The sequence below is a fragment of the Gracilinanus agilis genome, chromosome 6 (assembly GCF_016433145.1).
Source record: "Gracilinanus agilis isolate LMUSP501 chromosome 6, AgileGrace, whole genome shotgun sequence".
NCBI classification, from domain to species: domain Eukaryota; kingdom Metazoa; phylum Chordata; class Mammalia; order Didelphimorphia; family Didelphidae; genus Gracilinanus; species Gracilinanus agilis.
Window position 1 is genome coordinate 86,638,316 of NC_058135.1, and position 15,576 is coordinate 86,653,891.

General features: G+C 35.3%; 1 protein-coding gene across 1 annotated transcript in view; it reads right to left on the reverse strand.

Moving 5' to 3' along the window:
- Positions 1–15,576, reverse strand: part of NEIL3 (nei like DNA glycosylase 3) — a 56,922-nt gene that overhangs the window by 18,190 nt on the left and 23,156 nt on the right. Inside the window, exons 3-4 of the mRNA XM_044681663.1 lie at positions 4,525–4,659; positions 3,188–3,401 (exon numbers count right to left, since the gene is read on the reverse strand). Coding sequence (XP_044537598.1) covers positions 3,188–3,401; positions 4,525–4,659 — 349 coding nt within the window. The remainder of the gene's footprint in view (positions 1–3,187; positions 3,402–4,524; positions 4,660–15,576) is intronic.

A 15,576-nucleotide genomic window follows, 5' to 3' on the forward strand; every position in this document is an offset into this window, starting at 1 on the left:
CAGCAAAGTGGCTCAGTGGATTAAGAGCTAGGTCTAAAAATGGAAGGTCCTGGGTTCAAAGACATTTCCTAGCTGTGTGACCTCGGGCAAGTCACTTAACCCCCACTGCCTAGCCCTTACCACTCTTCTGCCTTAGAACCAATACACAATATTGATTCTAAGATGGGGAGTAAGGGTTTAAAAAAATCATAATATTGAAGGTTATCATACACATCATTTCTAGATCTAAATACAAGCTCTTAAGTTTTGTAGAGATACTTGATCAAATTCTGGATTCTTCCCTCTAGTGTTACTAAGAAGTCAGAGGAGAATTATTCAGTACTCTGTGATCATTTGCCTCCCTTAATGAACATGAATAATTTCCTTTGTAATAAATGAAATTGAATAATTATATATCATAGAGATTCAGATTTATGATTTCTTTATCTTAGGGACCAATAAATTCCTTCTTCTTGTGAAATGTTGCCTGGTTTTAACTTCTCAGGGAAATATACTCCAAATATTTATCTAAGCATACCAGTTATTCTTCTTTTAATAACCTCAGAGATAGTAAATTAATATGTGGTTTCATCTTCTTGACCTAGATCCCCATTCTCTATCCAATCATTGTCATTTAAGAAAAGAATTCTCTTGACTTTCTAGTCTTATTCTTGGATTTTATCATCTTACCCCCTTTAATAATAGCAATGGGAGGCAAATACCTATCTAATAACGTTTGCTATTTTGCTTTTTCATGTTATTATTGATGTGTTAGTTCTCTGATGCATTGCAGTTTAGTTGTTTTTTGCTGTTTTCTGATGTCTTTTTTTGGTGGGGGAGGTGAATTAAAATCTTCTTTTAATGTACTTATAATCTAATTTATTATTTGCTATTTCTAACAGCACTGGCAGTATAGATTCACATTGCATTTCTATAGTTGCTTTTTCTCTTTGTTCTTTAACATTTCAAGACTCTTCTTCCATTCTGGAGGTGAGACAATCTCTGATAGGATAAGACATTTCCCTCAGTGTTTCTATGGACTTTTGTTTTTTCCTTTTTGATCACTATCTTGAGAACAAAAACCTCAGCTTTAAAACAATATCCCACCCCTTGTAGCAGTGAAGATTCTGCCAGGGGACTGTGGCTATATTCTTCAGCCCTGTCCTAGCCCAGCAGATGAGGGATAAACCAATCTGGTTGTTTTGGGGCACTAAAGGATACCACGAGCAATAAAAGAGATGTATTTTCCTAACTTCTATTAGTATCTTCTATTCTATTGATCTGTTTCACTTTTCCCTAGTAGTACAATTGAATTTCTACTGACCCATACATGATATGTCTGTTAAACCTTTTGGATCAAGGTCATTTCTAAGTAGGGTCAGAAAAAGAGTTACAATCACGATGTGTAATCAGCGTAAGTGGGTACATATAGAAATCATGGAGAGTAAGGCATCCTTGTCAGACCCAGAAAGATGTCTAGTTCACAGGGTTGGTTCTTAACCTGGGATCCATAGACCATGGAATCTGTAGAAAGATTTATGGGGAATCTGTGAACTTGAATAGAAGAAAATTTATCATTGTTTTCTCTACAATCTAACTGAAATTTAATATTTCTTTCAATTATGAATGGAAAACGACAACAACAATGTAACTTTATGTTTTCCACAAGATTCACAAGATCCAGAAGACTGCCAAAAGTCCATGACACAAAATAAGGGAAGAATCCTTGGTATGACTAAAGAGTAACCAGATGTGATACATATTTATATGGTACCACTGACTGTGACATGGTACTTACTCTATCACAGTCTTATTATCAGGCAGTTCTGTTTAACTGTTTTCAAGGAATATACTTTGATTCTAAAAATTAAAAAAAAAGTATTAGCTGTTTTTCTTTTCCCCAAACAACTCTAACATGGACTTAAATATATCATCATCCAATCCAGTCCTATTTCAATGTTTTCTCATTACATAAAGGTGGCTCTTGGAACAAACCCTTGCTATCAGGTTATAAAAGTATAAGTAAGGACTTGGCCATAGGTCTGATGACTATATATCATCAAAAGATTGATCAACAGCTCTGCTCTATCTCTTTCCCTGTTTTTTTGTCTGTTTCTTGTTTGCTTCTTTCTCTTGTCTCTCTCTCTCCTTCTCTTTCTCATCTTTTTCTTTCTTTTTTCTTTCTTTCTTTTCTCTTTCTCTTTTTCATCTCTCTCTCTCTCTTATCTACCTCTAGGTCTTTGGTCTGTGTCTACGTCTCTCTGTTTCTCTCTGTCTTTGCTTATGAAACCATTCACTACAGCAGGGCACTACTGCAAGCTGCTGTATCCGTAAAAGCAGGGTCCACCCCAGGCAAAATGATGGATTCTGGAAATAGTGAAGTAAACATACCCATCTTTTGTGGTAGGCACAGATTTGCCCAGCACAAAGAAAGAGGTTGCTGTGAATGTTACTGCTCATATAAAGTAAGACACTATGGTAACAGTTCATTATTACACAGAATAATTTATATTCTGGATTAACCCCCCCCCACCACAATTATACATAAAAAGACATCTATGGTGTGCACCTCTTTCCCTTCTTTGGCAGAGGTGGGTGACAACGATGTGGAATATGATATTTATTGTCAGACATGGCTTGTGTTATGGTTGGTAGTACTGATTTGAATTTTTTTGTTGTTGTTTTACAAGGGAAGGATCATTAGGGGGATGTTTGGGGTTTATATAGTAAAAACAAGAGACATCAAAAATTTTAAAAGACTGATTATGGTATTGGCATGGATATGGTATGGTAGAGTACTGGAGAAAGAAATGGCAAACCACTTCAGTATCTTTGCCAAGAGAACCCCAAAGCCAGAAACAAAGAGTTGGACATGACTGAAAAATGGCTTAACAACTACATGATACAGTAGGTGGGATGAAAGTTAGTTCTATTCTCTAATCCCCTACAGCAGTGATGGGCAAACTTCAGCCCCCTGAAATGTTCTATCCAGCCTCGTGACATTATTCCTAATCTGACGAATACAACGAGTAGGATACAATACAATGAAACTTCGAAAGAGTTGCCTTAGAAACAGACGGACAGATGAGCATTTCCTTTCCTTTGGCCCCTCTTTAAAAAGTTTGCTCATCACCGCCCTACAGTAAAAAGAGGTCCTACTATTTCTACAAACAGAGAAATATAGAAAAAAATACTCTTTAAAACATACTGTAACAGCTGGGTGGAGTCCACTATCAAAGAGGGCTTCATTTTTTATTATGTTTCCTATTCCAGGTAACACATTCTGGTCCATTAACACATCACATAACATTCGGTCCTTCTGCTTTTTCACTTCATTTTCTGCCCTTGAGAAGTTAAATTTGGGTGAGCATACATCTAAGTCTTCCATCATTCTTATCTTCTGTTTGCTTTCCATAGAATTCCTGCAGAAAAGAGAAAAAAAAATACTTGTCATTCAGTCACTTCAGTCATGTCTGCCTCTTTGTGATGCCATTTGGGGTTTTGGCTGAGTTAGCCATTTCCTTCTCCAGCTCATTTTACAGATGAGGAAACTGAGGCACATAAGATTAAGTCCCAGAGTCATACAGCTAGTAAGTGTCTGAGGCCAGATTTGATCTCAGGAAGATGAGTCTTCCTGATTCCAGGTCTAATGCTTTATTCAATGTACCACCTAGCTACAGGAAAATATATTGCCTTCAGGCAAGTTCATAGTCTTGTTATTTAAGGAAAAATTTAAGGGAAAAAAAAACACTTTATGAGCTTTATCATGAATATAGATAAATCATGACCACCTGATATGTCAATCATTTACATGAAACACTGGCATAATACTTAGAGGAATTGTTCCTTATCACAGGGCAGCTCAGTGGCATAGATAATAGATAGCTGGGCTTGGAGTCAGAAAAGTCCTAAATTCAAATCAAGCCTCAGACATTCACTATCTTTGTGACCCTGGGCAAGTCATTTAACCTTTCTAAGTCTCAGATTCCTCATCTGTAAAAATGAGGTCAGTTAGCTCTAAGGAACTCTAAGGTCCCTGTAAACTCTAAGTATGATCCTGTGAAAATTTTAGATGATTAAAAAGTTCCCTCCAGCAAAAAGAAAGCAACAATGAAAGATATCAGAATTCAACTCTTTGGGGCCCAAATAGAATGCAAAAAGTGACCTCAGTGAATTGTTGAAGCATAACTCTTCCCTATCATCTGAGATCATGGGCAATATAGGAGAATGGAGAATATTTTGTGAATATGATCAATATCTTGATTTGTTTTGCTCAGATACATTTTAATTTGAGGAAGGATTCAATGAGAAGGAAGTAAAGGAAAATCTTTGGGATGTGACTGGTACATGAACCAGAAGAGCATGATTAAAAACTTAATTAAAAAAAAAAAAAGACTTGCATTTCAACAAGACAGGGAAAACAGTCATTCTAGAATGAGGTTTATCAAGATTTGTATTCAACATATACGCCTACCTTTCATCTGTTTCCGGTTCCCAACCAAATACTGGACATTTGTAGTTTTGTGGGGAAGGATTTCATCTTACCTGAATTCTACACTTGAGTCATAGAAACAAATCAAATCTTTGGTGAGTTGGACTTCAAAAATAGGGGGTGTCCTTGTTTGATCTTTACTTTTGAGTGGATTAATCAGGACAAAGCCATTCATTCCAAAGTGAATTCTGAAAAACACAACACATTTCTGAAAGATGCTAATGCCCAAGCTTTTCAGAGGCAGAGATACAATCTTTTGTATGATAGTTATTCTGCAGGTCTTCAACTTTTCTGCCTTCTTGTTATATCTCAAATCAAAATTGCAGATGGATTACTTTTACCAAGGGAAGACTAACCTTCCTAGGGAAATGTTACTCTTTTCTAAAGGATACAATAATAAATAAGTCCAAGGGACTTTTTTTTTTCCCTTTCAGTTTGGATCATTTTTAATTATAAGAGAGAACTGTCTTTTGTTAAAAGGACTAGTCTATGGATAGCCCAGCTTTTTCTGAACCATGGATAAAAATTATACAAGTAAGAAGAGAGGGTAAAAAAGACGAGGCTGCATTATCTATAATATATGTTTAAGAAGGTACTTTAAATCCTCTAATATATTTTATTCCTATTCATTCCAATGGGAAAAATGTTCTTTCAATAATATTTACCATTACAAGATTTATCCTAACCATAAATCATAATATTTACCCTTCTTAGTGTACATTAAGGAGAATAATGTGAGAAAATTTGAAGACTTTTCTACATTTCAAAGGAAAATCAGCTAAAACACCATTATCTCCTAGCCACGCTAGGCACCTGATCTCCTTCTAAGAAGTACTGGAAGGAAGAGCTTTATAAATATTTACGGTTAGCTTTAAAGCTACAATGTCGCCATGAAAAATTCATAAGCTTTCAGTTTGTATAGGATTGATTATTAGCATGTCCAGTTTTTTTTTTAAACAGTGCTTATGTAAGACCTCAGATGAGAAAGATCAAAAATGATTTTCAAGATGAAGAACCAGATCTTGGCTTTCAAACACTCCTCATAGCTCCACCGAGTTAATAAATAGAGCTAGGTTGGCAACAAATGTTACTGCTATGTGCTTCTAATTCGAAAGTGCCATGTTAAAGTATTGTACAAGGTTAAGCAGGCTCACTTTAAAAATGTGGGTTTTAAACTCTGTATGCCCTGCTATCCATCATAAGTGCATTTAACATGCCCCATGGTTTCTGAAAGGAAAAATGGGTGCCTATAAGTACTCCATAATTTACTCTGTGGACATTCACTCCCTGGGAAAGGTGCACAACCATCATGCCCAGAAGTCATCATATCCAAAGTCTTTTCAGTTGCATGGTTCATAAAATAACTCCTCCATCATCTTCTATAATGAAACTTCATCTGGGTTAGAGGGATCAGCAGGCAACCCTCTAGTCCTACAACAGGATTAACACTGAGAAATACCTGAAAAGAAATTAGTCTTTAAAAAAACCAAACCAAAACAAAACAAAATGATTTTTATGTCATCTCTTCATTTAGCCTCCAGGAAATTCCTTGTCTGGTTCATTACAGGGTAGAGGTGGCCCTGAGTTCTCAAAGGCCATGCCGATTATTAGGCATAATTTTTGGCAGATGCTGTCAAACCAGAACTGCTTCCAGTTAAGCCTGGAAATGAACTCTGGTGTCTTTCACCCAAGGACCAGTCCAATTAACTTGGGAGAGTCTTATAAAGAGGTCTGGCCCAGAGTGATGAATTTTTGGCCACAGTGACTCATGAAGACTGATTACTAAGATTTTTAGAAGAGGAAAGAAATGGACACAGGGGACCGAGTCACAGTGACAAAATTTAAGATCCTTCAGTTGTTTACGTTTCTTTATTTAGGAGAAATGCTTGCACCATCTTTCATCTGTTGGTTTTATTTTTCTAAAATCAGAAGCTATTAAGCAATACACTATATATATATATATATATATATGTCACATATAGGAATTATATATATGTATGGTGTAATTAGAAATCCTGAACCCTTGGACTCCATCTCCCAGAATTGTTTTCTCTAAGGGTTAAACAATTTTTTTTTTGAGAATTCTATCCTAAAGTGGTAGCCATAAATGTAAACTTAAAAATTAATATACAATAACTCCAAGTATTATATTTAATGAGATTTATTAATAATAACTTGAAGTAAAAAGAATAAAAAGACAGAAGTAAAGCCCAAGTAAAGCCAGATTTCCAAGTTGCATATGAGGGAAAAGATAGCGAGAGGGCAGGGTTATAGCAAACTTATTTACAACAAATAAAGATTCTATGTGGATGAAGGGAAAAGGAATTTTAGGACGAGAAGAGAGAGAGAGAGACAGAGAGAGAAAGAGAGAGACAGAGAGAGACACAGAGACAGAGAGAGAGAGAGAGAGAGAGAGAGAGAGAGAGAGAAATAGAGATAGAGATAGATATAGATATAAAAAACCATTGAATGGATCACATCAGGCACATCAGGATTATTTACCATGTTATTATGTTATTAGCTACTTGAGCTGGAATGGGATATTGCAGGGATCATACTATATTTAGGCACCAATGGACCTAGTTGGGTCTGAAGCTCAACTATGAAACTAGCCACTGGTATGATCCATTTTCTATGTTATTAAATTTTTGAGAGATATAATTTTTCTTCTGAGGAACTCTTTATTAATATCCTAGAAACTCTGGAATGTTTTCTCATTGTCATACTTTTCTTGTAATCTTAAGTTTAAGAAGATGAGTTTCAATAGACCACAGAGTGCAAGAAAGAGAGTTATGTCTGAAGCTGGAGAGATAGGTTGGTGTCAGGTCACAAAAAGTTTTAAAAATAGGGGACAGCTGGGTAGCTCAGTGGATTGAGAGCCAGGCCTAGAGATGGGAAGTCCTAGGTTCAAATCTGGCCTCAGACACTTCCCAGCTGTGTGACTCTGGGCAAGGCACTTGACCCTCCTTGCCTAAAAAAAAAAACAAAAAAAAACAGTTTTAAAAATAAACAGAATGTGGTCACCTGGTGGATTAAACACTTTTTACATAGCTCTTTTTCTCATTAACCCTCTAAAAAAAGGAATTGTCTACCAAATATGAGAGATTTACAGCTGAGTCCAAGGACAAAGAAGGAAATACATAAAAGATAAAAGCCCTTCTGAATCAAGACTAGAGAATTCAACTCTTTGGGGCCTGGACAGAATACACAAACTATAGGCTTGTGGCTGGGTCACATTCAGTGAAGACTGCCAAAATATCCCATCTCCTGCTGGCCTCTCACCCCACAAATGTGTACTGCCTTCTCAGGTTCAGAACCAGGTAAGGGACTCTATCCAGAACAATTGTCATTCTCCTCACATCTGTAAAAAAGTTTACCTAGTTTTGGCAACACTCATATAGCTAAAGCAAAAAAGGAAATGGAAACCAAGATAGAAATTAGAGGAGTCACTATGTGTCTGTGTACAACTTTAAGAAAAGGGAACTGAACCCATATGGAGGCTGTTGGATCCTTCCTCTAGGCTAGTGAGTTTAGTGTCTCAGTCTGGTGAAACCTAAATTCCTCAGTGTTTGAGGAGACTGAGGTATCTTTATAAACTAGTTACATAAGGATATGATGGTAGGGGAGGGTAAAGGGAGAGGAAAATCAGAAAATGAGTAGTAGTGAGAAATATTTTTAAAATTTGAAACACCAGAAATTTCAAGAAGGAAAACTATCCAAAATAAAACAAAACAGAGCACAAGTACATACATCTAATTTTAATGTCAGAAGGAAGGCTAGGCAATGAGTCAGTAGAAAGGAAAGACACTAAATCTCCAAAGCTCTTTTCACAAATATTATGAGTAAGCCAAGGCCTGATGGAATCCTTGCACTCCCAAAGACATAATGAAATGACAAGAAATTTTACAATGATTCAAAAGATAAATGAAAAAGATAAAAGAAGACATGAGGAATGACTAGAGTTCAAAATTTATGAGTTCTCAATGAAAAATTTTTAATAAATCAATTAGAATACAGAATATACAATGGAAATTTTCTCTAAGAAAGTGAGATTAAAATTTTGAAATGCAAAAATATTGAGATTAAATAAAAACATTATAAAAGAACCAAAGAGCAAAAATGTTAAAAAGAAGAAATGAATACTATGCAAACTATAGGAATTCACTATGAAGATAGTTAGGTAATGCAAGACATACTCCAAGAAAACTGCAGAATTTCTGAATGTAGAAAACAAAATGTAAATTGAGAGACTCCACAAATTGCTTCCAGAAAAAAAAAATCTCTTCAAGCCTAAAAATATAGTGGTTAAATTTAACAATGCCAATGACAAACAACAAATCCTGCAAGAAGCCAAGGATCTTCAAATATAAAAGAAAGGAAAATTGAATAAGACAAGGTTATTTCTCAGCAAAGAAAAATTCCAGGAAGGAATGCAAAAACATTCTGAAAAGCAAAGGAGCTCAAGATGCAATTCAAAAGTAACATATCTTAAAATCTTGAACCCAATCACCAATGAAAAGAAATTGGTGTTAAACAAAAGGGAAGAAAATGAAAAGAATATCACTAGTACAAATACAATAAACAAAAGAAATATGAAAATGAGAAACAAGTAAAATTATCATAGAAAGCAGAAATAAGGAAACTATCTCATTTTAAGTCATTTTGATATGAGGTTAAAAAAAGAGTTCACAAAGAGTTCACATATATTATAGGAAAGAGAATCACAGAGTTTACTGAATAGGAGAGGGACATGATTAGACTTGTACATAAAGAATATCACTTTGACACTTGTGAATTAAATGAACTTTATAGTTCCTTTTGGTTATTAACCATATGATCCTTTGAAGAATAAAGGAGTACCTATAAATAACAAATTGTTTTACAACTGCTATTGGTGCCATTAGCTCATGTCATACTCTAATTTGTTTGTCTGTACCTAAGATTTTGTTATGGGACATTCCTGGTGTGGAAAATGCCTCTACCAGTATAGATCAATAATTTTTAGTAATGTATAGTTTTGAAAACTGCCTAAAGGTTAAATGTCTTGTCAATGAGTACAGAGCAAGTATGTGTCAGAGACAGTTTCTAAACCCAGGTCTTCTTGACTCATCTACTTGGCCAAATTGCATCTCTCTCTTCAGAATTACATTCTCTTTTTCAAAGGACTCTTCATTAAAAGAGCATGAAGAGCAAATTAAATGCTTTTTAAAAGTAAAGAGAAATAAGAGAATACTTAACTATTTAAAAATATATTTAATTAATTAGTTCCTTCCATTGTAAATCACTTTTTTCACTCAATCTGAATTTATCTTGCAAATTGGCCTTGTCTCATCTTATCTCAGACAGCAAAACTAGAAGCATATGAAAATTGCAGAAATAACAGATTGAATTAAAGTTATTCAAAAGTGGAAGATAGGACCAAAAGGTAGTTAAGCATCCCTCTTACTAGAGCTTTTCTCTGCTTTAGCTATAAAAAGGACCCCCTCCTCATAAAGGATTACACTAAGATTAAATAATCTCAGAAATACCTTCCAAACCTGAAATTCTATCAATACTGACCCCATAGAAACTGCCAATTCTGTTCTCCCACCCTCTACTAAGGAAAAAAAAATTAAATGCCTTTGTATTTCTGGGTGTTCAATAGGTAATAGTGTTGTCATCATCAGTGTCACCTGGACTTTGAATTTTTTCAGAGTAGTTATAAATTTTTTTTAAAAGAATATAGCATGACAATTGGTCATGATTGATATTCAAAGATTCTCAGTAACAGTGAAAGCTCACAAATTTAGAGTTCTTATGCAACCCTTCATTTTATACAAGAGAAAATGAGTCCATTTATCTTAGATAGTTGTTTGCAAATAAAAGAACAAGAAAATTCCACTTAACTGAAAGGTTCCCTAAAACAATATATTAGCATTTTGGCCAAGATCATTTTTTTTTACATAAATAAAGAGAACTTCAAAGCAAACACTCTTCCATGATATCACTATTAGGAGAAATACATTTTGAGCATCTGTAGGCCTGAATGAATCAATACTTGGTTTCTCATTACTGTCAATGGGAAATGCATTATAGCAAATGGGGTAGTTTCTCATGAAAATTACCAAGAGGCTTAAAATCACCTAAGGGTGAGAAATGAGCCATATATTTAGTAACTGAATGGTGGTCTATAAAAGTAGGATTCATTCTGAGAAATTATAAGAAACATTCCTAAGGAGATGTGGTTTTAACTGTATGAGGGACTAGTGAATAAGAGCAATCAACAAGCATTTACAATGTGCCCATCAATCAGGTACTGTATTAGCCATTTGGTCCAGAAAGGAGTGAAATAGTTCCTGTTCTCAATGAACTTAAATTCTATTGAGGGAAGGAAGATGTACACATGTAAGTAAACATAATCCACGTACAAAGTGAATACAAAGTAATTCCATGGTATCTGGGGAGATGAAAAAAGGGAAAGATGGATGAATTGATAATTTATAAAATTATAAAATGAAGGCAGGCATGTCTGGTTCTTTGGGTATCTGCCATGAAGAGCCATAATTGGCAGCAGGAAATGGGGTGACAATTATATATTAATAACCACAGAAGGTACAGAGATAAGTAGGGCTGCGAGTACAAAGATGGGGAGGAGAGGAGAGAATATCACTCATAATCATGGATTGGTTTTGGAAGCTCTTGGCAGTAGAGACTTTATGGAGATGGAAAAGGACTGAGGGAACAAGAACTTGAGGTCTCATTTTCATTTTTCAGAGGCAGGGGAACAGACCAATTCCTATCTGTGCCACCTTGGATTAATTTATTAACGTATCCAAATCTTCTCAAACTTTAGCACCTTCTGGGATGTTCTGCTGGTCTAAAACTTTGGAGATCTGGAATTTATATATCGGAGGACTAGAAACCTTGACAGTGCCCAGATAGCTTCCCCTACTTCGTCACACACCTTAAGGATATTAATTTTGGTGAATAGATATAATTTATAAATGATACTCTTTTGATTATTGGGATGATTTGTATGTGACTTTGCAATATAATTTTGTGGTACTGTCCCTTTGTATTTGCTACCTATACAAATTATGATGCTGACTAGAAACAGGGATAGGTGGTCAGGGGATCAGAACAAGAAACAATTTTAACATAATGGAAAGGGATAAATATTTATAAAGTGTCTTCCATACACCAGGCACTGAGTACTTAAAAAAACTAAATATTACTTCATTTGATCTTTCTTTTTATTTCTTTACTTTAATAACAAATTTCCACATACATTTTTTGATATTTCATCTGATCTTTAAAACAACCCTGAAATGAAGGTGCTATTATAATCCTTATTTTACCATTGAGGAAACTGAGGCAAAGGGTTCACATAGGATGTGGCATTGGAGCTGTAAGGGAGTGAAATAAATACACTGGGGTAGTAGAGGGAGAAGGAGATGATGGAGGAATGATGGGGTAAGTAGGTTAATTGCCTGACACACAAATACACAGGGGAATCACACCCACTCCCACAAATACAAGGCAATGCTGGGAATGAGTGGAGGCAGAACTAGGAATGGCACTTAAACCCAACTGTCTTCCTCACTCAAGTCAGGGAATGATCCACACAGATGATACGTCCTTGTTTGGTTGGGGAGAAGGAAAATAGACAGGAGTTATGAAAACTATTTAATAAAGTCTTGGGAAGGAAGGTGGGATAGGGTTAAACTAAACTAATTCTAAGGGTTCAGCCAACTGCCAATTGGATTGTACTGGCTTCACTGCCTCCAGCACAGGCAGACACCCTGGCTGAGAAACAGGAGTGGCTGCTGTGGGCTTTGGAGTCAAAAGGGGTTTCTCATGCTCCTGGAGATGTTGCTTCAAGCTGAGTCCATGATGACACAGGTAGATGGATAAATCCTTGAACAGCTAGTAATCCACAGTCTGGGTTAGAGACTCTCTGTGATCAGTCCACTCAATCACAGTGACTTGTCCTTCCCTTAGTCTTGACACTTGCTAAATGTTTCCTCAAGCTCTCCAAAGTCAGGACAAGAAAATAGCCAACTGGATCCAAGCTGCTAAGCACCTTATTCCTTGCTCTTGGCAGTTCAGACTCCCAACAACTATACTTACTCTAGATTCTACTCAGAATGTCCATCTCTTCCAGCACAGCTCTTGTGTCTTGCTGTCTATGCATTGCTATATTCCTTTCTACCTATGACTTATCTTTCTACCTATGCCTATAACAAAGCTGAGCTTTAGAGGTAGGAGGTTTCAAGATGTGAAGGTAAGGAGGGAGTTCATGCCAAACATAGTATCCCCATGTATATAGAAGCGTAGTGTTTACACTTATATACATAAATATAATACACACACACACACACACACACACACACACACACACACACACACACACACAAAAGACCGAAAGAGATTGACTGAAAAGGATAGTCAAAAGAATAACAGTTTTAGACTCTAGAGACCTGGGGTATCTCAAAGTCTGTGACAACTCTAAATCTTGTAAGCCTATCTGTGAATTTGAGCACTTCACAAACTCTTTCTGGGGCTCAATTTCTTTATCTACAATTCTAAAAGGAAAGATGATAGGATCTTGGAACTCTCATCTACTTCTTCATTACATGATCAGGAATCAGGCAAGGGCAGGTCAAAGGTAAGACTACAGAGGAAAGAAAAACAAGCCTGGATTTAGAAGGTCCAGTTCAAATCCTAACACTTATATTTGCCTCCCAAGCAACCCTAGCTAAATTTCTTACGTCTTTTAACTTCAATTTCCTCACCTGTAAAAGGGCAGTGTTAGATTAGATGGCCTCTGAGACCCACTTCCAGCTCTAACTGCATGCTCCTGTGATCCGAAGTTGGATGCAACAATCGAATAGCATTTATTAAGAATAAAAAAAATGGAAAGGAAGGGACCTAGCAATATACAATACTACAGACCACAAATGATCAGAATATTTTGGCACTGGTTAAGAAATGGAGAGATCAATCAATGGGACAGATTAGGTATTCAACACACAAAAGCAAATGAACATAGTAAGTAGCCTACTGTTTGTAAAAACTCATTACTGGATAGAAATAGCTAAGACAAACTAAAAAGCAGTCTGGCAGAAATTAAGTATAAACCAACATTCATACCATATACTAAAATAAGCTTTAAATAGATACCTGACTTAAACAATAAATGACATTTAAAAAATGGAGGAACACAGAAGAAATAATTTTTAAAATTAAATTTCAGAGCTCTCTCCAAGGAAATAATTGATGCCCAAACAAGGGATAGAGAAGCTCACATTAGATAAAATAATTATTTTGATTATACAGAATTAAAAAGCTTTTGCACAAACAAAATCAATACAACCAAGATTGGAAGGGAAAAAGACTTTTACAGCAACTTTTTCTGATGGGGGTTCCATTTCCAAGCTATATATATGAGGAAATTCTTCAAATTTATAATAATAAGAGCAATTATCCACCTGACAATCAAAGAATACAAACATGTATTTTTCTAAAACATACATCTGAGCTATCAAAAATCATATGAAAAAATATTCTAATTCACTAATGACTAGAGAAATGCAAAAATACTTCTCTGAGATTCTACCTCACATGTATTATGTTAATAATGTTGACAAAACAGGGAAATGACAAATGTTACAGGAGGTCTAGGAGAACAGGCACATTGATGTACTGTTGGGGGAGTTGGGAATACCCATTCTAGAAAGCATTTCATAACATGCCTCAAAAGTTACTAAACTGAGCATAGCCCTTGACTAAGTGATTCCATTACAAGGCCTGTTTCCCAAAGAAATCAAAGAAAGGGAGAAAGGATTCACATGTACAAATTTGTAGCAGCTCTTTTTAAAATTAGATATTTGTATAGCAGTGCCTGAAAAATACTAAGCTCTTAATAATTCAAATTATTATTATTTATATGTAATTATATATAATATGAAATTATATGTCATTACAAATCAGTTTTTCCCTTTACCCCCCCCCCCTTTTGTTGGTAGAAAATTAGAAGAAACTAGGGAATGTATCTATCAATTAGGGAATGGTTTAACAAATTATCTTATGTAAATGTAATGGAACAGGATTGTTCTATAAGAAATACTGCAGGGGGCAGTTTCAAAGAAACCTGGGATGATTTATACAAACTGATTCAGAGTGAAATGTTCGGGACCAAGAAAATAATTCATAATAAAAACAATTTTGAAAGAATGAATAATTTTGATCGATGTAACAACCAGCCATGATTTCAAAAGACTGATGATGCATGCTGCCCTTCTTCTAAAAGAGATGATAAACTAAATGTATAAAATAAGACATCTTCTTTGGACAAGGTCAGATGGGGATTTGTTTTATTTTACTAAACTTATGTGTTACAAGGGTTTGCTTTCTTTTCTTTTGCAGTGATGGGAAGAAGAGAAACTGATTTTTGTTCACTGCAAAAAAATTTCAATTAAAATATTGACTAAAGAAAAAAAAATGTGTTAAAAGGGACTATAAGGAATCTTCAATAATAAAAAACATTTATTAAGCACCTACTGTTCTAGATATTCAGTATAAAAGATCAGAATGAAAGTCCTTGACCTCATGCAGATTTCATTCTATCAGAAAAGCCAAATATACATAAATACACAAATTATATATACTGATATATAAACTATATCTATATACATATACACATATGCATACATTCATTTGAATATGCCCATAAAATATCTATTATATGTACATATACATATATACACAAAGACACATACACATATAAATTTGGGAGGGAAGCAGAAAGGACTTATTAAATTATTATGATTTTATAAATCACTTTATAAATATCTCATTTGATCCTAACACCTACCCTGCCAGATGGATGCGATTATTATCTCCATTATACAGATAAAGAAACTGAGGCAGACAGAGGTTGAGTAAATTTCCCAAGATTACACTGCCAGTAAGTGTTTAAGCCTGAAATTGAACACAGGTCTCCCTGATTCCAGGCTCAGGGGTCTACCCATAGTGCCACCTAAATGCCTACGATGACAAAGAGAATGTGGAGAAGGAGATGGATAAGAGACTTCAGTGTGGATAATGAGCCTCAAAGAAAAGGG